Raw genomic sequence first — 22,891 nt, 5'->3', positions numbered from 1 at the left:
AGTTTGAGAGTCCAAATGTCTGTCCCCGAGGTGCGTTCTACCTTAAACAAACAACAGAATTTACAAAATGTCAGACTTTTTTTTATTCTATATGCCACCCTAACACCCCACAGTCAAGAACTTTTGACTATATAAGTGCATAAAACTACCACATTGTATATGTAAATAAGGTAACTTTTTACATTGTACATGTAAATTATCTTCCTGTATGATGTTACATAGCATTCTGCCTCACAAATTCGTCTTGGAATACATGAGTTGAAGTATGTATTTTATATGTCTTGGCTGACAATGGAATTTTCTGGAACTGTTTCTCATTTCTTTGGTTGGAGGAAGAAATGTTGAATGTTGATGTGGAAAAGAGAATCAACAATGTGTATATTTTACAGATTCGTTGTGCAGTCCTGTCTCCAACAAGACATGTACCCTGCGTTGTAACTGGGGGCTTGCAACAGACTACAGGGGCTGTGAAATCTGCAAGTGCAAGTCCATGCCCTTCAAGCCATATCATAGCATTCAGCTGACACCAAGGCGAGTTTGCAAGCCTGTGACTACCGACACCTGTTCAAAGACCTGCAGCCATGGGTACGCCACAGACAGCATGGGATGTGAAACATGCAAGTGCCGCACACTGGGTAAGAGCAATTAATGTTAACCTCTTTGGAAAAATAATGTAACTCTTTATCATGAATTATATCATACCAATATATTGATGATGCAAAGAGAGTGATCTGATTGGTCGAGAAGTGAAAACAAACTTATTATATTGATATAGCACAGTTGGAACACAGGAGTGTTAAAGCTAGAAAAAATTACTAATTTAACATTTCATGTTGGAATTTCAATATACTGTTCTGATATAATAGTGACCTGTTCACTTTATATATGTATATGTATGTACTTACTATCGCTCATGCACATATGTCATGAGCTGATCAATATCTCATGATATACTGTCACTGTGTATGGTTTATTGCTATAACATACTGCTTAGTTTGTGCATTGCATGGATAACATAGCCATAGGAACAAGTACTATGGTTGGCACACTCATAAAAGATGCCTTTTAAACTATTGCATCCAAGAATTATCCAGATGAAAAATCAAGCCCTGCTTCACTTGATTTGAATTGTAAAGTTGCTTATTAGAGACCGAAAGCATGTACTATGATAGTTATTGAATGAACCATGGACTGTCTGTGAATAAACATTATTCAAACTCTCAGAAAAACAATAATTTGTCCTTGTACTGTAGTCATGGTTTTTCCATAAACCAATCATGACACCTTTTCAAATCATCATTTTTGAAATTCTTTCATCCTGTTACTACCTTCTCCATCTTCTAGATGTTTCTTGTTCCAAGATCAATGAAAACGTATGCCCACTGATGAAAACATCGCCATATGGCTTAGCAACAAATGCTGAAGGTTGTGACATCTGTGCTCCACGAAATCCTATCATGTGTACTCCAAACACCTGTACAATGACTTGTGCTCATGGTTTTGCCACTGACAACAACGGATGTGAAGTCTGCAAATGTAAAAAATCAGGTATGTATGTGTGTGGTAGGATTGAACTTCATTAGGTTTTTGAGTTTAAAGTTGAAATGCAAGTTTAAAGGCTGTGCGGACTTAATACAAAAATCTAGCAACATATTTATATAATGATTGCAATTTCAAAGGAAAACAAAAGACAGAAACACCTCATAATCTTCTTAACACCTTAGTTAATCCCAATCCCAGGTCTCATCACTCCGGGGTTTAAGCTTTTATATACACTGTGCTTTATGACTCAGAATCACGTCTTTCAATTCAAGGGACAAAGTTTCAATCCTTCAGCAAATTTGTGCCCATAAAGAATTTAATGATATTTTTCATTTCCAAGTACACTCAGTGTGACAGTTTTTGGACAGGGTAGTGAATTTCACTCAAAGCCGTTTCATAAATGACGAGCAGTCAGAAATTTTATAACCATACCTTTTAAACTTTATTGTGTTTATCCTCAAACTGTTAACACGACAGAAGTGGTATTTAGGGGGTCAAAGTTGCCAAATTGTTGACCCTATGTTGAGTGCGTAGTAATCGGACTGCTATCGCAATAATTGGATGTCGTATTTGGAATGTGATTATATGGCTAAATATTGATATTTTGAAACTTCGAACCCTGATTTTCAATTTCGATGTGTTTAGAAAACTGTTTGTAAAATTTAGTGATAAATTAGTCACTTTCAATCCATGGACGACGCAAATGTATTTCGACATGTATGGTGACTACATATCGGACATGGGCTGTCTCTGTGTTTGCGTTCGACGCCTTGTATTGTACGATGTGGCTAACGTCGCTGAGTTTGTAGCACCCAAAATAGCTTCTACCAAAAAAAAAACTATCCAAAACAGGAAAGCAGCATTACGTGACTTAATATGCTGTCACATGACTTGTAAAACGCTATCAATACAGAGAGATGAGGTACAACGAACAGCATGTCATAAATGTCTGAAAACTGAGGTCGTCCGAAAACTGTCTAACTGAATGTAGCTGCTACCATTCTCTGTATTACTGTAACACTGTTGAGCGATGACGAACGCTTTGTGTTTCTTTAACAATCAAACGTTTGTCAACTCACGCCATAAGATACTAAGTTGTAAAAAGATTTTATGTATTCTTTTATTGTACAGGTCAATATTGTGTACCTGTAAGCTACCGTAACTGTCCTGTAATGGTATCCTGCCCAAATACACTGGCAACTGATGAGAATGGATGTGAAATCTGTAAATGCAAGATGCCACAAGGTGATTTGCATTTTTAAAAACTGGGTGTCAACCTTTTATGTACGAAAGAGGAAAAATTAAGCTATATTGTGCAGGATATTACAAAAATAATGTCTTGCATGTGCTTGCATATAATTTACAGATATTGAATGGATCTCTGAAATAGCTGGAAAGTGAATTTCCGACAGCTGAAGCACATTTTGTATTTTTCGTCAAAATATCCGTTCTCAATTGACTGATTCAGTATGAAATTTTGTAATTAACACAGTTAAGTTGATTTAGAAGTTCATTAGATATGCAGTCAAGCTCTGTTACCGTAGTTTGTTTAATTTTGGTCTAAATTTTGTGCACAATAGTTGAGTGTATAGTGGTATGAAAATTTTCTTCTTGTAGTGATCACAATTAAATTGATTCGGAAATTGAAAAGGTAAGCAGTAAATCTCTTTCAGTGTGTTCATTTTTGGTTAGAGTATTATTAATATATGTCTGATCTCGTATATTTTTGTAGTGACTACAATACTTGAAGTGAAACCAACTATAAACATGGAGGACAGAAGTGTCATGGAGATGGTGCCTACCTCCGTCATCTGTTCATCAGTTGATTTGTTGTCATGCAACAAGGATTGTAACCATGGATACGCCACTGACATCCAGGGATGTGATATATGCGAGTGCAAGAAAACTAGTAAGTTGTCCAAAGTCTATCTCTTCTGGGGGCTCATTTTAAAGCTATCATATTAAGAATTATTTTCACCATCCTAGATTTTCGAAAATCAGAAATTGTTTTTCTGTATTGCGTGAACACTGGGATGGCGGCTGTTTTGAATTTTAAATATCGGTAAATGTCAGGAAATTAGTTTCTCTGGTACCAAAATTTGCACAGTAACCCCAGATTTTTATTTTTGATTTGGTAAGAGAATGGTTGAAATTTTCATTCAGTAAAGTTATAGCAAAAGGTTAAGCTTGCAATTTCGAGGTGCTCATCTAACACTAATGCGACATTTATACAGTTGCCTTGTACCAGCATTATATTAATATCTTTGATTTACATCAGTGTCTATGGTCTGTTTTTCGTAGATGACAAATGTCCCAGGTTGACTGAAGAAGTCTGTCCATTGAAGGAATCTTGTCCATTTGGTCTGATGACAAACACCGAAGGATGTGAAATCTGTGCTTGTAGACAGCCATGTAAGTATAACTTACATCATCTTACCTCTGACAAACGTCAGAAAAAAGCAGATCACCAAAGAAAACTAATCACCCTTGGCTTTGTCAGTCTGAAGTCTATATGCCAATTATGCACATACCTTTAAAGAATCTACCGTGTCTTATTCATCGTGATGTCACAATTCCATCATGAATACACAAATATAAATATTTGTTCAAATATTTTAAGAAGACTTTCAAAAATTTCTGTTATAGACATTGTGAAATTTGTACTTTGTTACCTGCGATGGTACTCATTGAAACTGTCAAAATCACATATCAAAGCATATGGCCGCATTCTAGCACCAAGATAATGAGGAAAGCTTGATACAGACAAAAATTGTCCGAATTTGGTTTGTGCAGAAAATGTTATGCGCATGTCACTGTGTTGAGAAACAAAACCTACAATTGGAATCATCATGCTAAAAAGCACACGTTTGATACACCACAGTGTTGTTTCTGTGAACATCAACATTTGACAGACTACAAAACAATATTTGTCACAGTCTTGTTGGACTTTCATCACCGATTGATGATCAGTTTGTTCATGGATAATCGGCCCTGTCTACCATTCAATTCATGAGCACATGAAACATTTTTAATTTACTGAAAAATTAATTTGCTTTTGATCCTTTGTTTATGTTTACCTGCCATTTTTTTAAATTTATACACAGCCATGTGTAGGCGTCTGACCAAAGCCTCATGTGATAAGGAATGTGAATATGGATTTGCCACTGATGAGAAGGGCTGTGAAGTATGTGTATGCAAAAAGTCACGTAAGTACTGCACAATGTCGACTACTGCGTAGATAAGATGAACACTGCCTTCAGAGTAAGGCTATGATCACCAGGCTGATCCATCATGTTCACACATACACCTTTTGAAGACTTAAACTTTCGCACAAACATTCCCTAAGGAAACCTTAAATCATTTGCTGTGAAGTAAAGACTAAAATCAGGCACACCATGCAATCTTTGGCACCAGAGAAATATATTACTCAACGTTTACCAATTCTTGAAATTCGAAATTGCCGCCATCCCAGTGTTAACTCTATGGAGAAAAAAATAATTTCTGATTGTCACAAAAATACACCAGTGAAAAATTCGAGATACTCCGTAAGCTTCAAAATTACCCCCACAAGTGGTAGATCAGAAAATTATTTTAAAGAATCCAACTATGTTTTCCTGAGACACATTCTATCTAAATTGATATGACTAGCAAGTTGGTTAGGTAAAGGAGGCCTTGAGTTTGACATCCACCATGAATTTTCCAGTTTGAAATTTCATTGTGTCATATTTCCCTTCCAGGGTAAAAAATTTCTGTGTTCATCACATAAGATAAATTTTGTTTTCTTCAGAGAAGAGATATTTGTTCTAGAGCGTGGGTCAGTGACACTTTCAGATGTTTTCATTTCCTCTAGCTCTATTTTGTTGAATTTAGTATCTACTGAAGATTTGAATTCAACTCAACATGAGTACAAAAATGTCCTAGTTTATTCCTTCCTGTCAACTGTTGTTGTTTCAACCAGTTCATTAAATATGATGTGACCCAATACATTTGCTTTCTTTGGTGATGATAGGCTTCCATATTTGGAAAATGGATGAAAAGGGTTATTCCTTTTCAGTAAACGATTTGATTTATCCTCATTGTGATATTGTGAAGTCCTGGAAAGGATGAGTATTCACGAGCGTTCCATAAAAGTAATTTTCTTGGAATCTTACAGCCCTGGAATGCACGCCAATCAACCCAATGACTTGCAAGAAGACATGTCCATATGGTCTGGCCACCAACCTCAGAGGATGTGAAGTGTGCCAGTGTAAACAACCAAGTAAGTCAATCTCTAGGAGGAGGGATTTTGTTTGTTGTGATGATGATGATGATGATGATGATGATGATGATGATGATGATGATGATGATGATGATGATGAAGATGATGATGATGATGGCAATTATGATGATATTGATCAGGTTGATCATATAAAAGATATTGGTGATGTTCATACAATAATTGGATGAAGATAACGATAGTGATGATCATGATGATAATAATACAGATATTAGGATCACAATTAAACTTGCAGTGATGATTGTGAATTTTGAAAAGATAATGGCCAATAATGATTATATATTTGATCTTGGTAGTTGAATGGCTAAAACATGGGGAAGGAACTACATTACTCCTAGGTGTTATCTATGAAACTTTTAACACACTTTTAATCATTTTGTATTTTTTCCAGCAATAATGACAAACGGGAATTTTGCCAACTCCATGTATTACTCAGAGACTTCCAGGAGATCTGCAGTGATGCCGACATTCTGGATGCCCACAATTACATGCACTCCACTGAACTCTATGACCTGCCCCAAGACCTGTAACTATGGTTACATGACCAACAACATGGGCTGTGACATCTGTGAATGCAAGAAACCCTGTAAGCTATGTCTACCACATCACAGCAAAAGCAGTTATGATGCACAATGTTTCTACAAAAAGATATCTACACCAAAGGTCAAAGGTCACTGAGGATTTTGAATTGCAATTCTAACAACCTTTAAATTTGATTTAATTTTGCAATCTGTGTTCTTTGTGTGTATCCTGGTACGTATGCACACCATATTTAGGAAATATTATGCGTTCTGCAGCCTTAAGGTAGTATTCGCCTCAAAAGTGAAAGACATAAACTTTTGCTCAAACTTTCCTCAATGAAACTTTCAACCATCTTCTTGCCAAATGAAGAATAATAATAGGGTCACCGAGCAAAATTTTTGAAAAACTAAGTGAAATTTATCTTACTCCAACAGCTTTAAAATGAGCCTCAACAAGTGTTAGATCAGAAAAAAAAATTTAATTGAAATTTGAGAATCCGTTTGTCCCTGAGCCGCATATTACCTCTCAAGTGGTAGAATTATAGAAAAATCCCTGAAAATATTCACATGTATTAACCATTGGAACATAATTGTGTTGTGAACCAAATTCTAAACTTTTGAGTTGGAAAATAGCACTTATGCTACGACCACTTTGTCATTTCCTATCTATTCTATTCTAGCCACTGAGTGTCGAAGACTGACTGACAGAGTTTGCCCACTGAAACGTCGCTGCGAGTACGGAATGATGACCAACACTGATGGATGTGAAATCTGTCAGTGCAAACAACCATGTGAGTACCCTGGACTAAATCAAATTTGAATTGCTGATGCATTTATGTCTGACTGATAACCCAAGATTTTCTCACTTTTATACAAAGAATTATTAAACAGAGAAACAGCTATGGAACTTCCAAAGTTTCTTATTTTCTTTCAAATTTCCAACATCCATTTTGGTAAAGAAAGGAAGCAGTGCTTGATTGAAGAAGTGTGATATTTTCCCTTTCAGACAAGTCTAATATCAGGCAAATTATTTGATCAAGTCTGTCAAATATAGTGTATTGCTATCCAATACTGATCACAGACAATCATCTGATAAATATTTGAATGTCTGGTATTGCTTCAAACATGATCAAGTATTTCGCAAAGTTTGTTTTATGATAATGATATTTTTGCATCATATTTGTCAGCTATCTGTGAGAACACTGAGAAAGACACCTGGCATAGCTGTGTAACTGGATACGCCACCAATGAACATGGCTGTGAAATCTCCAAATGTAAGAAACCAGGTAAGGTCAAAGGTTAATTATGTTTTATTGGGGACGAGAATTCCCTGTCACCATTGATAAGAATGAGTTGGGGCCAAACCATGGTGGTAAATGGTTAACTAGGGATTGAGTTAGAATTTTTTGTCATATGGTTAATTCTTGTTGGAGAAAACTAAACGATTTGAAGTTTATCTGAAAAAATCATGTCCAGCCAACAAAGTCTCCAGCGGATTTTGTAAATCGTGAGGTACCTGAAATAATTATCAAACATTCAACCAATTACTGGTAGATGAATACTGACATAAACAACATATGCAAAAGTTCTTGAAAGTACTACAAACTACAGATAATAGCAAGTTATAGAAAGAAAATGCCATATGCCAATTTTGTGCAACATATTCAATGATAATAGTAAAAGTGGGGGTGTTTTTTTTTCTAGCATTATAGCCTCATTTGTATGAGGTAGAATACAAAAGCATCACAATTTTGATGCATTTCTGATGTTGAATTCAGTAATTTCAATTTCACAGATGGCACATCTTGGAACACTTGATTTTATCACATTTATGTATATATCTGATCTCCTTTCACAGTGAGTGAGTGTCGTAGCTTTACTTGTGAGAAGAACTGTCTGCTCGGCTATGCTACTGACGTCAACGGATGTGATATCTGCAAATGCAAACAACCCAGTAAGTGTTACAATATATACAGCCACACACAGTATATTTATCCAAGCTCATATTTGTTGTTAACTCCTGGTATCACAATCACTAATATTTCAGGAAAACAGGTTCTAGTATTATGGCATGATGTCAAAAAATTGTAGTATTAGGTCATGAAAGGAACAAACAAAGTGACTATTATGTGACATTGGAAGTATTTGACCCCGAAAAGTCCTTAAAATTTGCTGAAGAAGTGCTTCAAAGTACTTGCATTGACAGTGACCTTGAGTGTATGGACTGTGTACACAATAACATTTAATATACAATTTACTCTTATGATACAAAGTTTTGGATTTGTCCAACATTTTAAAAAATGAAGAAACAACCAATAACAGACAACCTTCTTAGATGGCTAGGTAGCCATAAATTTTCTCTCTTGTATCTCCGATTACAGACAATCAAGTATCTTTCATGGATTCTCTTGAACTGCGTAACACATACTCTTCACCCAAGCTGTTACCAACATGGGCGCCACTGATTTCACCACACCAATCTGTGTTCAGGAGACTCTGTGCGCCGATCAACCCAATCACATGTGAGAAGACATGTGAATATGGATATGCCACTAGTAGCAATGGCTGTGAAATCTGCATGTGTAGAAAACCAGGTAAATTGAAAATTATTACTTCAAACTTATTTCTAACCCTTTCATGTGACTTTGGTTTAGCCCAAACCCATTGAAATCAATGGTGAATATAGACCTGCTCACAGGGAATCAGGGTGGACAGGTTAAAAAGTATTGATGTTAGGGTGGATACATGGGGATGTTGGAGTTCAGCATTCTAATTGTTATTCAATGGTATCAGCCAGGCAGTCTCAGTGTACAGGTCCAGCCACTATCTTAAAAATGATTTAGTCGTAGCAATGTGCAAGGGTGAAACAGTTGACGTTAAACGTGAAGCTGGATGACCGGTAACTTTTGATGATTTTTTGACTACTTTTATTTTTTTATGTCCATTGCAACTTCTGTTGTACTCCCAATAAAATTGTGAAATATCTGCTATTTAGCTTGTCAACACTGCAGTTTTAAAAGTACACTGTTATTGTTTACATTTGAATTCTACTCTGGACCAGAATTCACTTGTCAACAATAACAACACAGTCTACACATGTACAGGCTGAGTTGACAAGCTGAATACTAGTACTGTGTATCTCAGAATTGGAAGAATTTTTGTTTCTGAAAATAAAAGAATTGCAAATTTTTTTAATTTCAAATTTTTCTGTGCAGAAGTATGCAAACAGTTCAGTGTATAATGTGCAAGGAAATGAAACTGCAGTGATTCCAATATTGTTGTTGATCAATAAATTCATCTTGTTGTTGACATCAAATATTAATGACATATTTCTTTTGTACAACAACAGAATCAGAATGCCAAGAAGTGAATGTTGTTGAGTGTCCACTGAAAGCTACATGTCCATATGGATTAGCTACCAACAAACAGGGATGTGACGTCTGTCAGTGCAAAAAACCAAGTAAGTCCCATCATCTATTAATACCCAATTTTGTAAATGTTTTGTAGTTCTAAAAGTTTTTCAAAGATGATAATATATGTGTGTGTATTCTAGGAAGTACTGATGTTATAGATGTTTAACTGTTGTGAAATTAATTATGACTACATTATGCTCCCTCAATATGCATAACTGTGTTTTACATGGCAACAATAAGCCCCCACAAGTGGTAGATCAGAATGGAATTGTGAATCTATCCCCAAGGTGCATTCTACCTTAAAGATAGTGACCAAATATCTGTTTTTACGGTCTCTTTTCCAGTGACCTGGTCACCGGTCAATGCTTACACCTGTCCTAAAGTGTGTCCACACGGCTATGCCACAGACATGAAGGGATGTTCCATCTGTCAGTGCATGAACACCGGTATGTCAGTGCATCTTTATATTTTACAGTCGAGTGAGGACTAGTTTGAAGTCCCAGTAGCTGTAACATGACAATATTCTCACTGTATTATTTACATGTATGTACTCCTTACAGCATATGGAAGTATGTTCCTGGTATTTAGCACTTTAACATGGCATGCATATCTGTAAATGGTTGTGATTGTTTCGAAATGAATTTCTGTCCAAACTAGTCTGTGAAGGAAAATGCATTTCAAAGATAGTACATGCGCTGTGTTCACGAGATGACTTCATGTGTGTTCAGATTACGAATGACCTAGAGAAATGTCAGTCGATACATGGAACAATGGTACTGAAAAGAATTGATAGTCACCGGGCAAATTATTTTCATCTTGCTTTTTCCATAAAATATTTCTAATTTTAGCTCTGTTTCCATGATCTGTTCTTGATTTATTAGACAAAATCTTCAAAAAAATGTCTTTGGATTTTGTGAATCTTTTTTTAATTACATAGTTTAATGTTTCAAATGTCATATTTGTGGTTTGTGCAGGTCCAGAATGTAGACCAGTGAATCAAGCCAACTGTCCTAAAAACTGCATGGAGGGATACGCTACGGATTCTGAGGGTTGTCAAGTCTGCAAGTGTCGTCAACCAAGTATGTGAAAGCATAGATTTTGACCCCGTTTTGTAGTTTTATTGTTTTAACTGATTACAGGTGGACTGTCAGACCAGGCAATAATTGGAAATGTCTGAAGAAATAGCTGATATAAAGTTCAAAGCTCCAATGAAAACTGTCTGTAATGGGCCCAGGTTTTCAGTGCCATAATCTCATACAACCTTTGTGCGCTGGTTTTTAATTAGCAATAATTTAATAGTTTATATCGTGTAGTGTTTTAAAAGATGTTTGTTTAAATGTTCACTACACAAATGAGCTATTTCACAGCTTGATCTAACTAACTGCCAAAAATCGCATCATTTTTTGGTGAAAATAAGTGAATAAGTCAGTGAGAGAATGACATGTACTGTCATTGTTGTAAAACTCCAACTTCATCTCAGATGCAACAGCTGTGCTGTCTGTACTGTCGTCAAAAGTAAACAGAGAAACTTTGATTTTCCTAACTTACTGAGTTGGTACTAATGATGACTTGTGGGTAAGAAATAATTGTATACAGCAAAATTGGGACCTGTGAAACTGACAATATGTGTCCTTTAACATTCACAGCAAGTAAGATGGGCATCTCCTTGAAGATGTTCATGCCTGACATGCCGACCTGTGAAAGAGTTGACTGCAGTTTGAATTGCCAATATGGCTATGCGACAAACTCCGATGGCTGCCACGTTTGCAAGTGTACAAAGCCCGAACTGGAGTGTGCCATGGTTCCGATGTGTGGAGAGCACTGCCCTCTGGGATTTGAGACCACAGAGGATGGATGTAAGACCTGTACGTGCAAGAAGCCAAAACGCTGTCCAGTGATGACATTCATGACTTGTGACAGAAACTGCCCCAATGGGTACGCCACTGACATACAAGGCTGTGACATCTGCAAGTGCAAGAAACCAAGTAAGTTTTGGTGTTTTTTCCATTTTGGAATTCTTATTTTCATAATTTTATGAAAGAACTTGATGTTCTGGTCCCAAAGCAACAGTTTGGTTACCAGTGGCAAAAAGAAAAGTACAGGCCGTTGCAAGTAGTGTATGTGCACGTTAAGTTTGCGCAAAATGTCCTGATTTTTTACTAAAACTAAATTTTCACATCCGGCGAATTTTAGCTGACAGCCAGTTGTTTTTGCCGGCTGTCGGCTATTTTCTCCCTGTAATGGTATCATTATGTGTGATTGTATAATTTTAGTTGTGTGTGAAAATACCAAGATTGATGATAATTTAACAAAATATGATGCAAAAATGAGCAGGAAAAGTATTAAAGGTAATATAGAAAATATGACACTTCACCGAGCCAACAGTTTTGAAGTCATAGTGATAGTATATAGAAGTCTAATTTGAACAGTTGCATGATAAACCATAGTAAACATTGCAGGCATTTGCTTGATAATTATTGCAATAGCCTTCACTTCTATATTATTTATATTACTCACTAGATAGGCCAAAAAAGAATCCTTTCTGGTCACCGCACACGTCATTTGAGAACCTGCCCGTCATGGCTGTTTTTGGGGGTTACATACTCATCAGTACAGCTACCCTTGATATCCCTGTTTGCATATCCAAAAATGCTAAAAAAAAAAACAGAAGTATTATGCAGCCAGTGATAAAAGACAATAACTGTTGCATCAATAGTGCCAAACCGAGCATTGTTAGGAATAAAAAAAGAAAGGAAAAAAAGAAATCTGTGTCGCCGCATCACTTTTGCTGACTGTCAAGGACCAGAAACAATTTTTGTTTTGCCATGGCTTTTTAACTACATGATTCATGCGTTCAACATAGCTACAGCTTATGTAAAAGTCAGACAGACTTTGTCTTCCGTCTACATTTATTTCTGTTGTCTAAGATATATTTTTGATAATTCTTTTGTGTCATGAAGAATCAACCCATTGTGTTCAAAATCTGTTTTGATAAGTGATTGCTAAGCCATGATAATTTGAATAAAGTTTGATATGGTTGATAAATATCCCTCAGAGATCAGGTAATGATTTCAATATTTGTGTTTGATCCGCAGAGACAGAATGCACAAGTCTGGCAGATCTACATTGCCCTTTGACCTTCAGCTGCCCATTCGACCTGGCCACTGACAACGACGGCTGTGAGGTATGCCAGTGCAAGATGCCGTCCTTCCACAACCAGTACAGAATAATGATGGCAAACAACAAGAAGATGACAACGTGCTTGCCCGTTACCACGGAAACCTGCACCAAGATGTGCAATGATGGCTATGCAACTGACGTGAATGGATGTGAAACTTGCAAGTGCAAACGACCAGGTTCGTATCTGTTGATTTGTTTTAAATTATAAATGATGGGATTCATTGGGTCTCTATGCAGGATTATCATTAATTCTTGAAAAAAAAGACCTTTTTCTCTAATATTAGATATGATTTCAATCAAACAGTGTATATTTTACTTTTATAGTTGCCGCAAATGTTTGGCTTCTGTTGAATTTTAAATTACGTATCTACACACAAGATTTTGCGTAATACAGTGTCCATTGTATGAAAAAAGAAATTTTAATGAACATGACAATTTTCTGTTGAATATGATTCTTCACTGATATTCTTATTTCAAAATTTGGTGCAACCATGGAAGTGTACTTTAATCAACTGATGATTTAAATGTCTTTTTATCCTACCGCTGGTCAAGGTCATTGGTTTATTACTAAGTATATTATTGCATTATTGCATGCATGACATTGGCCAATACAAACATAAATTCTGAGAAATGTTGTCGCTTCATAGTTATTTAAACCTGTGGTCAGATCCTTTGATCATACATGATTTTTACAGTTTCAATCACAACATTGGTGGTATCAAAGTTAAGGATTTGAGTTGAGACAGATTCATTTTTTTATGTGCACAAAGCCAACCCCATTAGCGCATTGCTTACATACACCTCACGCCACGTCGGCATTGTTCATTCAGTATCTATTGTACACTGTTAGTATCACCAAGCCTAATTTGTTTCAAGCTCCTTGTCCAAGTTCATTCATTGTAAGCTATGCTCTTGAACTCTCTGTCTCGCTATCCCTCCACCATCCCGACCTCCTCCTTGGTTTAATCAGCCTGCTTCCATTCTTTGGCCATTCATTCCATTTAACCCCCTCCCCCCCCCCCCCCTTCCAAATTCAAGAATGTCGTCTTATGTAGCAACGTGTGCTTAAAAAGTACTGATTTTGACTTTCTTGAGAGTGGAATTTTTCAAAGTCTTGTAAAAAATTTCAGACAAACATTTATTTGTGCATCCTAATAATTGAAGTGTAGCATTAGGAATCACCCCAGTTAGTAATGAAAATTATTTTATTGTTTTTACAGGATCAGAGTGTTCTGTTGTACATGAGAATAACTGTCGATTGATGAGATCCTGTCCATATGGTCTGGCCACAGATGAAACAGGCTGTGAGATCTGTCAGTGCAAAATGCCATGTAAGTAACTTATGCAATGTGCTCACTTGCTGATGGAGTAGCTTTCAAACAAAAAATTTAAAAATCTTTAAGGTAATGTGCGCCTCAAAAGTGAAAGACTTATAAACTTTTGCTTAAACTTTCTGCCATTCTATTATGAATAAAAATCGGGGGTCACTGTGCAAACTTTGGTACTAGAGAAAGAAATTCCAAGCTTTTAAAATATTTGAAATGCAAAATGACCACCATCCCAGTGTAAAGCTCTTGAGAAACATAAAATTTTCTATTTTTTCAAAATGTTAAGACTGAACCTTTTTTTACTAATAAAAAGAGCTTCAAAATGAACCCCTACTAGTGGTAGATCAGGAAAAGTATTGTCCTGAGGTGCATTCTACCTTGCCTTTAGGACATTTTATCAGTTTCACCAGTTAGGGATGTGATTAGTAGTGAGTCCATAACTCTTAGATGTCCAAGGGGTAACATCCCAGAGCTATATAAGGTAGTGTGTGCATCAAAAGTGAAAGATTTAAACTCTTGCACAAACTTTCCACAAGGAAACTTTCAACACTTCCCTTTCAAATTCAACAATGGAAATGAGGGTCACTATGCAAATTTTGATACTGAGAAACTAATGACCTTAAATTTACAGATGTATGAAATTCAAAATCATTGTCTTAACTCTAAGGAGCTGGGAAAAAATTGAAGTTTCCATTTTCACAAACTGAGACTGTTAACACTTTACTTTCTCCAAGAACTTCAAACTGAGCCACAACAAGCAGTAAATCAGAAAAGTATTGTAGAAATTTTAAAGTCGGAATATCTGTCCCAGGCACATTCTACCCTAGGACTTCTTCAACCTGATTACTACGGTGTAAAAGAAATAATTTGTGACTATAGATTTTCATCTAACCTCAGGCAGCAATTGTAGAGGGCATTTACTCCGTAGTCTGGTACACTCGTCACCCTTGTCAAATCAAAAATTGATTTTCTGACGTTTTTTACCATATGACGACACCAACAGTAAGCTGCTCCAAAGAAACATGTGGAACAAGATGCCCGGATGGATACGCCACTGACATGTACGGATGTGAGACATGCCAGTGCAAGAACACCAAGAGAAGCTGTGATGTCATCAACACAGACAATTGTGACCTGACATGTCCTCTAGGATTGGCTACTGACAACACGCAGTGTGAAATTTGCAAGTGCAAGCAACCTTGTAAGTCCCCATGATATGTTTTGGAACATGCATTTTCTTTTGTTTGGTTTTTCCTCTTTTTGATGTGTTGATGTCTATCATGCTAAATATTTTCCTGTTGGTAATTTGCATATTAAATTACCCGAAATGAAATTTTATTAATTAATTGATAAAATAAATTGAATGAATAAGTTTATTCCCCTGTTATTTCAAACTAACCAGTAAGTGTTGGCTCATGATTGATTTATTGATTATGTAATTGATTCATTATTTGGATTAAGTAATTGATTTGATTGATTGATAGATTGATTGATTGATCCATTAATTGATTGATCCATTGAACAATTTATTTTTTCATCATGATTTGACATATTACTCCTCAGGTTAACTTGATATAACAGATGAAATCATTCGACCAATCAATTGATTCATTGATTGATTGATTAAGTAATCGATTAATTTATTTGGATTGATCAATTGATTTGATCATCAACCAATTGATAGAGTGATCAAATCAGTCAGTCAATCCAATTAACGAATCAATTAGTCAATGATTTAATCAATGAATCAGTCAATACATTAATACTGTTTGTTACACCTGTCAACACAGAGTTGTTCTGTTAATGGGAAAAACTTAATTTAGTACATGCTGACCTCTTACTGAAAAGTATTCAACATTTAGAGATAATCTTATCTAATCTTTGGTTACAATGTTGCCATTACAGCTGTTACAGCAATGAATGTCTTGTGGCAAGTCTTGGAGAAAATGTCACCACAAAATCAGATGCCTTTCTTTTCAATGGCTTTGATGAGCAAATTGACTCGAACCACATCAACGACTGAAGTTTTGCCAAACGTCTGTCCTGCCATTGGTTGTCTGTTGAACTGTCAGTACGGTTACACGGAAGACCCGGAGACTGGCTGTGAGCTCTGTGAATGCAAAGAACGTACGTTTCACAATATCTGTATATTTCATACACTTTACACGCTGACAATGAAACTTTGGCTGCTGATGTACAGCTGGCTCCAAAGGTTATATCTGGTTGGTCGATTATCACTATTCACAGTAACTTAGGGAGTCTATTGTGCATGATAATGGTAAGATTCAGCCAACCAATTAGATAACAGCTTTCTAGATGCTGCACTTTAGCCAAACTTTGGCAAAGCCCTTTTGAGGTAGTATGCATCTCCGTAGTAAAAGACCTAAACATTTGCTGAAACTTTCCTCAAGCAAACTTTCAACAATATTCTTACCAAATCAAGAATAAAAAGCAGGGGTCACTGTACATAGTTTGGTGCTAGAGAAACAAATTAAATTGTCTTTTTCCGAAAAACTACAGTGAATTTTTCTTTAAAATGAGCCACCACAAGTGGTAGATCAGAAAAGAATATTAAAAAAGTGAATTTCTAACCCTGAGGCACATTGTACCTCAAATTCTCTGGAGAAGATGAAGTTCTTCACAGTAATTGGGGTTTGTGTGCAAACATGCTTCCTTAACTCTTTCACCACGATGGTTTGACCAAACACAAATGTTTTAGTATTTGTGGTTATTGTGGACCTGTTCTAATTGAATAGGGTTGAAGACGTTAAATTTGCTATAAATAAGCCTAAACATCGCTCTTTGTTGTTTTGCACAACTAACAAATTTGAACCAAATCATCCAGCCAGCTTATTTTCATGATTCTAATCATCACTTATGTTTTGTGTAGCCTTGTAACACCTCTGTATATTTTTGTGTTTTCAGCTCCCAAACTAGCATGCCCCCCTGTTAGCTATGGCACAGTCGGTATGTGTGTAGACTTCTGCAGTGATGATGTGGACTGCCCAACCAACTCTCTCTGCTGTTCCAATGGCTGTGGAAAGGCCTGTGTCAAGGGAACATCTACTGGTGAGATCTCACACTGTGTGGTTATGTTTCTTAGAGCTTATCAGACAGTCAATCATTACATCATTAGGTATACGTGCAAGACTAGCAGTCACCTCCAAACTGAAGCTTCTAGACTTCTGATCAAAATTGCCAAAAAGAAATTTAGATATTTTTCTTTCACAATCAGAGGTCAGTGTGCAAATGTAGATATTATAGAAACAAATCACGTCAAAATTATTTATTTGAAGTCAAAATGGTTTCAATACCCTGTGTTAACAGTTAAACTTTTGATTTTTACAAAAACAAGAGGGTGAAATTTGTTTTTTGTCTATAATCTTCAAAATGAGTCCAACACAAGCCGTGGATCAACACAGTATTTTAAAAAGTTGAGAATGTGAATATATCTCCCTGAGGCACATTATACCATGAAGGGAGAGGTATCTTGCTGTGGACATTTCTTTAGGGTATATTAATTGTTGCTCACACAAGCATGTTGTTTTGTCAAATAAAAATACCTCCCATATACATACTGGGCCTTCCACTTTATTGGTGATGGGTTTTTGCCATCAGAGATGAAGTTTCCAGACTGAGCTAAGGATGGCCCACTCACAAAATATTCTACAAATTTCCTTCTTTCATCCATCATGTTTTCTTATCTTTAATAGAATGTGTTGATGAGCATGGGTTGAGTCATCCTGAAGGCGACCTTTGGCACAGAGACTCATGCACCAGGTGTAGCTGTATGCACGGAAAGATCAAATGCACCAGCATGGAATGTCAGCCAGTTCCGGAGAACTGTCTTCCAGTGTTCAAGACAGGACAGTGTTGTCCAACCTTCCAGTGCTGTAAGTGTTCTCTCATATTGTCAGTATTCCAAGAGAGCAGTATGTAACAGAGCAATTTGAAATGGGAGAGGCATTTTCAGGGTTCATATGCACCTAGCAAGTCATTGAATTTATCCCTGAATTTTAAAGCCCCCTGGAAAGCCCTGGAAAATTGAAAAGTCACAGTCCCATGATTTTTCAAACTCAAAAAAAATGATTGCTCCTGATATTTTACAAATCATGCAAATCATGTAGCTAATGATATATAAAAATGATATACACTGTATTGTAAGAATTACACTGGAAATTTGCATTTTGAATCTCACAAAATTTGAAGTTGATGAAAAGTCCTTGTATTTTAAGTTAGGTGACTCTGAGTGTATGGATCCTGAAATTTTGATGTATATATGATGAACAATAATGCTGTTAGGTTCTAGGACAAGCATGGTGACAGGTCACTTTACTGCGCTCACTATAAGTGGAATTAACTCATTTTTACCTTTCTTGTTTTCTCTCTCTTTGTAGCGACTGAACCAACTTGTGACAGGGAGGGCCAGGTCTGGATCAGGGACATCTGTACCAACTGCACATGTAAAGATGGTATAACCCACTGCATGGGCCAGAGCTGTCCAAAGGTGAAGCCAGGCTGTGTGGCTATCAACAAAGAAGGCCAATGCTGTCCAGATATGCAGTGTACAGGTAAGATAACCTTGTAAACTTCACCCTTTGAGTACTGTAATTTTTTCCCACCAAACATTTAGTGCATCATTTAACAAATTTTTATGAATTTTTCTGCAATTTTTAAATAATTTTGGACCAAGTGGACATCACATGTCATTGGCCACATTTTTTTATCAAAACTTTTTCAAAAATCTGAAAAAAGTTGACGGGGGAATATTATATAAAGGCGACTAAAATTGACTTTGGTGCTCAAAGGGTTAAGGTAGATTGCGCCTCGGAGACAGATATTAGGACTCTCAAACTTAAACAATATTCTTTTGGCCTACCACTTGTGGGGGGGGTGAGGTCATTTTGAAGCTTATGAGTAAAAAGTTTTCACTGGCTTAGTTTAGTGAAAATGCAGAATTTTAATTCTCCCATAGAGATAACACAGGGATGGTGGCCATTTTGAATTTCAAAGATCTGTAAATATTAGGTAATTTATTACCCTAGCACCAAAATTTGCTCAGTGACCCCTAATCTTTATTCTCATTTTGAAAGAGAATGGTTGGAAGTTTGCCGTATGAAAGTTTGAACAAATATTTTGGTAAAAATTTAAGTGAAAACTTTACTTCCAGAGAGCCCCAGAGGATGTGCATTTTCTGTAACTGTTGTTTTAGCATACGTTTTCAGACATTACTTATTTGTATTGTGTATCTGTAGGGTGCGTGAGTAAAACTCACCAACACTTTGAAGATGGACAGACATGGAACGAAGACATGTGTACAACCTGCGTATGTCAGAACGGCCAGAGCATGTGCACATCTATGACTTGTGAAGCTCCAAAACCAGGCTGTACTGTCATTCCTAAAGACGGACAGTGTTGCCCCACAATCATCTGTGCAAAGGGTAGGTACAATTTTACAAGCCAGAGGTTATGAGAGACGGTGCCTATGATGTGATAGATATTTTGGGTTATTTCTCACCAAGATTGAAACTTTCATATTTTTACAAAAGGTGGATAAAAAATGAAATTACCGGTGTGAACAAATGGTTTGATAAATGCTGGCTTGTCATGATATTTTAAGTTTTGTGTATATTTAATACCAAAAAAAACAACTTTTGTCAATCTCTGTGAGATAGACATGCAGGATATGATTGGCAGCTTCAGGACAGAGATTCACCAGGGAGTGTCTATCCAATGAAAAGGCTTGTCACAAATGGTACTCCAATAAAAAGGCATGTTACAGATTGACAATTCAATCCTGAGAGTGATGGTCAAAATTTTAGAACAGAATGTCTCAGAGGGAAAATTTTGAAATTTTGCTATTCAGTAGTAAATAATCAAAGAAAGTCCAATGACAAGTACTGAATGTGAAAACTCAAGTCAAATTTTGCAAAGATCATCGATTCTTTCCTAAAAGAGTATTTTATCTGAACAATTTTTTATTGCCATATTGTAGCCGTGTCGTACATAGCTTCAAAGTGTGGGATAAAGCTACCATGTATTTCTGTTGAATTCAGTTATTGAGCAGCGATGTTCAACTGTGTTATAGTGGGTCCAGTTTCTCTTATAGTAATATTCTGCTTATTTTAAGGTGCCCTGTATATTAATAGGAAAGTATTTCCTAGGATATTTTAGTATTTTAGAATATCTTAGGATATATCCTACAGTCTTTATAAGAAAACCTTGCTTGATTATTTCTTTAGGAGAAGACAAGCCATGCATTGCTGCTTGGAGATCTGTACCAACAATGTTACTGATGGGCAAGCCAGTGCCAGCTCCTGGTGCCTTTGTCCCAGTGTGTGATCTCAATGGTTTCTTCAATGCAACCCAGTGTCACACTACAGGCTATTGCTGGTGTGTGGATAGATTTGGCGTCGAGAAAACTGGAACACGTACCAGCTTTGGCATGCCAGAATGTGGTAAGTTTAGCAGTGCCGATTATGCCAGTGTTATAGCCAGTCGTTGTACTAGAGGATAGTGACCCTGTTGGCAGAGATCAAAGAAATTGCCTACCTGTGAAGAAAGCTTACAGAAACAGCTTTTTGCACAAACATCTTTGTTGTTTGGTCCCGACCTATCCAAAAAGCATTTCTTCCATGGTTTCTTTTCAATGCAGCCCCTTTAGCTCAAGTGAATGTCTCATGCGTTTTCTAGATTTTGGAATGGAACACAATATATATATCTGTCTTGCATGCATGGTATGTGTAGCACGGTCACCAGGGGGCCAGGGTTCAATTGGTGAAATTGTGAAACTTTCCAATGCAAGCTTTTTTGTAATATTCTTTGTCAATACAAGAACCCATGACTTTGAGTCAATGGTAAAAGTACAATAACAACGAAATGAAATCATACAAATGCCCAACTGGCTTACCAGAATTGACATTTGTTTTGTAATCACAGAGGTTGAAACTTGCATGGACACAAAAGGAGTTATGTACTACGAAGGTGATGAGTGGAAGAACGACAATTGTGAAACTTGCAAATGTGTTGACGGCCTCTCCGTCTGCAATACCATGACCTGCCCATCTATCCCAGAGAATTGTATGCCAATAGAAACAGACGATCACTGCTGTCCACAGTACATCTGCACAGACTGTAAGTTGAAAAACAACCCTTTTGATAAAAGACTATATAATTCCATAGAGTTCTATTGCCCAAAGATATCTATGTACGTTCTGTAGAAGTTTATAGAGTGTGGCACCATTTTCTATAGAAATCTATAGATTCTGAAAGGTAAAAGTTTCCATAGAAATCTATAGAAAGACAATATTCTACAGAATTCTATTGACCATGTTTTGTAAGGCAAAGTAGAGGCCTTGCTTATTCAATACAGGGAAAAAATTGGCCGACCAGCGGGAAATACAACAAGTATTATACTTTTTAACAAGTATTGTATTTCCCGCTGGTGACCCAATGTTTTACTGTATTCATTTTCACTTGCTGCAGTTTTATCCCTCTTTTGAGGTTTTTTGTAATTCAATACAGTGCCTGAATTCTAAAGCCTTTTGGAAAGTCCTGTAAAAGACCTTGAAATCGAAATTAAGTCCTCAAAAGTCCTAAAAATTATATTTTGGACCTTAAAAAATCCTTGAGATCGCTGAAAAAGTCCTTGAATTTTAAGTTGACTTTGATGTACAGACCCTGTCAATGGTAGTGTTGAACAATGTATTTTAGTCTCTGATGTAGTTGTCAGCAGTAACATAGGCTGTGTTTACAAGTTTAACATTAAGCATAGTTCAACATGATTTTGGGAGTGGGAGAGACTGTATTTGACAGAACACAAAAATACGGGAAAGTACAAATGTTACAGCTAACAGAATTTTATACTCTCATGGATTGTTGTCCGTAAAATCCATGCCATCAACACGGCAAATATCAGTATTATGGTTTTGATCTTTCAAACAAATGTTTGTATTATTATATTTGTTCGTTCCAGACTGCATTGACGTCAAGGCAAACCGCCACCAAGTCTTTGACCGATGGACACTGAATAGTTGCACCACATGTACATGTTACAATGAGAGGGTAATCTGCCGATCTCAGGACTGCCCGACTCCAACGGAAAATATCCCAGCAGGTTGCCGCATGGTCCCCCAGGAAGGAGAGTGTTGCCCGTCAAAAATGATCTGTAATGATGGTAAGCTGAATGTTTTGAACCTAAACTTTTTAGAGAAAATATACATGCATACAGACTACAGTGTTTTGCGTTGAACTGTTGGCAATACGGGAACCAGACATAGTGTCTAAATTGAGGAGTTGCCAACACTGTCAGGTGTAATTATCGTCTCGGCAGTAATATCAGTAAATAACAAAGAAATCAACTCTGTGAGAGTTGAAACATTGTCTGGAGGGAGGTAACTTGTAGTTAAAACAACACCACACATCTACATACAACACACTAACTGTCCAGAAAGCATCACTTGCAAGCATTGTTTGTGCAGATCTGGTGTTGTTGTTTTGATTATGTCTGACCTCCCAGAAGATAGTGACACCTAACAGTGTCGGCAACTCTGCAATTTAGACGGCATGTTTTGTTTTCAAGGATAATACATTAAAAGGATAATACATTATAATATACATATTCATGTCAGT

The 22,891-nt window shown here is 36.6% G+C and overlaps 1 protein-coding gene across 1 annotated transcript in view; it reads left to right on the top strand.

Moving 5' to 3' along the window:
* Window positions 1-22,891, top strand: part of LOC139122599 (SCO-spondin-like) — an 88,845-nt gene that overhangs the window by 61,735 nt on the left and 4,219 nt on the right. The window contains exons 53-79 of the mRNA XM_070688151.1: window positions 390-635; window positions 1,345-1,548; window positions 2,674-2,787; window positions 3,275-3,451; window positions 3,844-3,954; window positions 4,647-4,748; window positions 5,696-5,800; window positions 6,210-6,404; window positions 7,020-7,130; window positions 7,527-7,625; window positions 8,198-8,293; window positions 8,721-8,933; window positions 9,689-9,799; window positions 10,097-10,198; window positions 10,727-10,831; window positions 11,399-11,737; window positions 12,848-13,108; window positions 14,153-14,263; window positions 15,264-15,461; window positions 16,166-16,387; window positions 17,186-17,329; window positions 17,974-18,153; window positions 18,658-18,831; window positions 19,516-19,701; window positions 20,503-20,718; window positions 21,200-21,394; window positions 22,236-22,436. Of these exons, the coding sequence (XP_070544252.1) occupies window positions 390-635; window positions 1,345-1,548; window positions 2,674-2,787; window positions 3,275-3,451; window positions 3,844-3,954; window positions 4,647-4,748; window positions 5,696-5,800; window positions 6,210-6,404; window positions 7,020-7,130; window positions 7,527-7,625; window positions 8,198-8,293; window positions 8,721-8,933; window positions 9,689-9,799; window positions 10,097-10,198; window positions 10,727-10,831; window positions 11,399-11,737; window positions 12,848-13,108; window positions 14,153-14,263; window positions 15,264-15,461; window positions 16,166-16,387; window positions 17,186-17,329; window positions 17,974-18,153; window positions 18,658-18,831; window positions 19,516-19,701; window positions 20,503-20,718; window positions 21,200-21,394; window positions 22,236-22,436 (4,518 nt within the window). The remainder of the gene's footprint in view (window positions 1-389; window positions 636-1,344; window positions 1,549-2,673; window positions 2,788-3,274; window positions 3,452-3,843; window positions 3,955-4,646; window positions 4,749-5,695; window positions 5,801-6,209; window positions 6,405-7,019; window positions 7,131-7,526; window positions 7,626-8,197; window positions 8,294-8,720; window positions 8,934-9,688; window positions 9,800-10,096; window positions 10,199-10,726; window positions 10,832-11,398; window positions 11,738-12,847; window positions 13,109-14,152; window positions 14,264-15,263; window positions 15,462-16,165; window positions 16,388-17,185; window positions 17,330-17,973; window positions 18,154-18,657; window positions 18,832-19,515; window positions 19,702-20,502; window positions 20,719-21,199; window positions 21,395-22,235; window positions 22,437-22,891) is intronic.

This window comes from Ptychodera flava, chromosome 22 (assembly GCF_041260155.1).
Source record: "Ptychodera flava strain L36383 chromosome 22, AS_Pfla_20210202, whole genome shotgun sequence".
Classification (NCBI taxonomy): Eukaryota; Metazoa; Hemichordata; class Enteropneusta; family Ptychoderidae; genus Ptychodera; species Ptychodera flava.
This window is presented reverse-complemented; position numbering and strand designations above follow the sequence as displayed.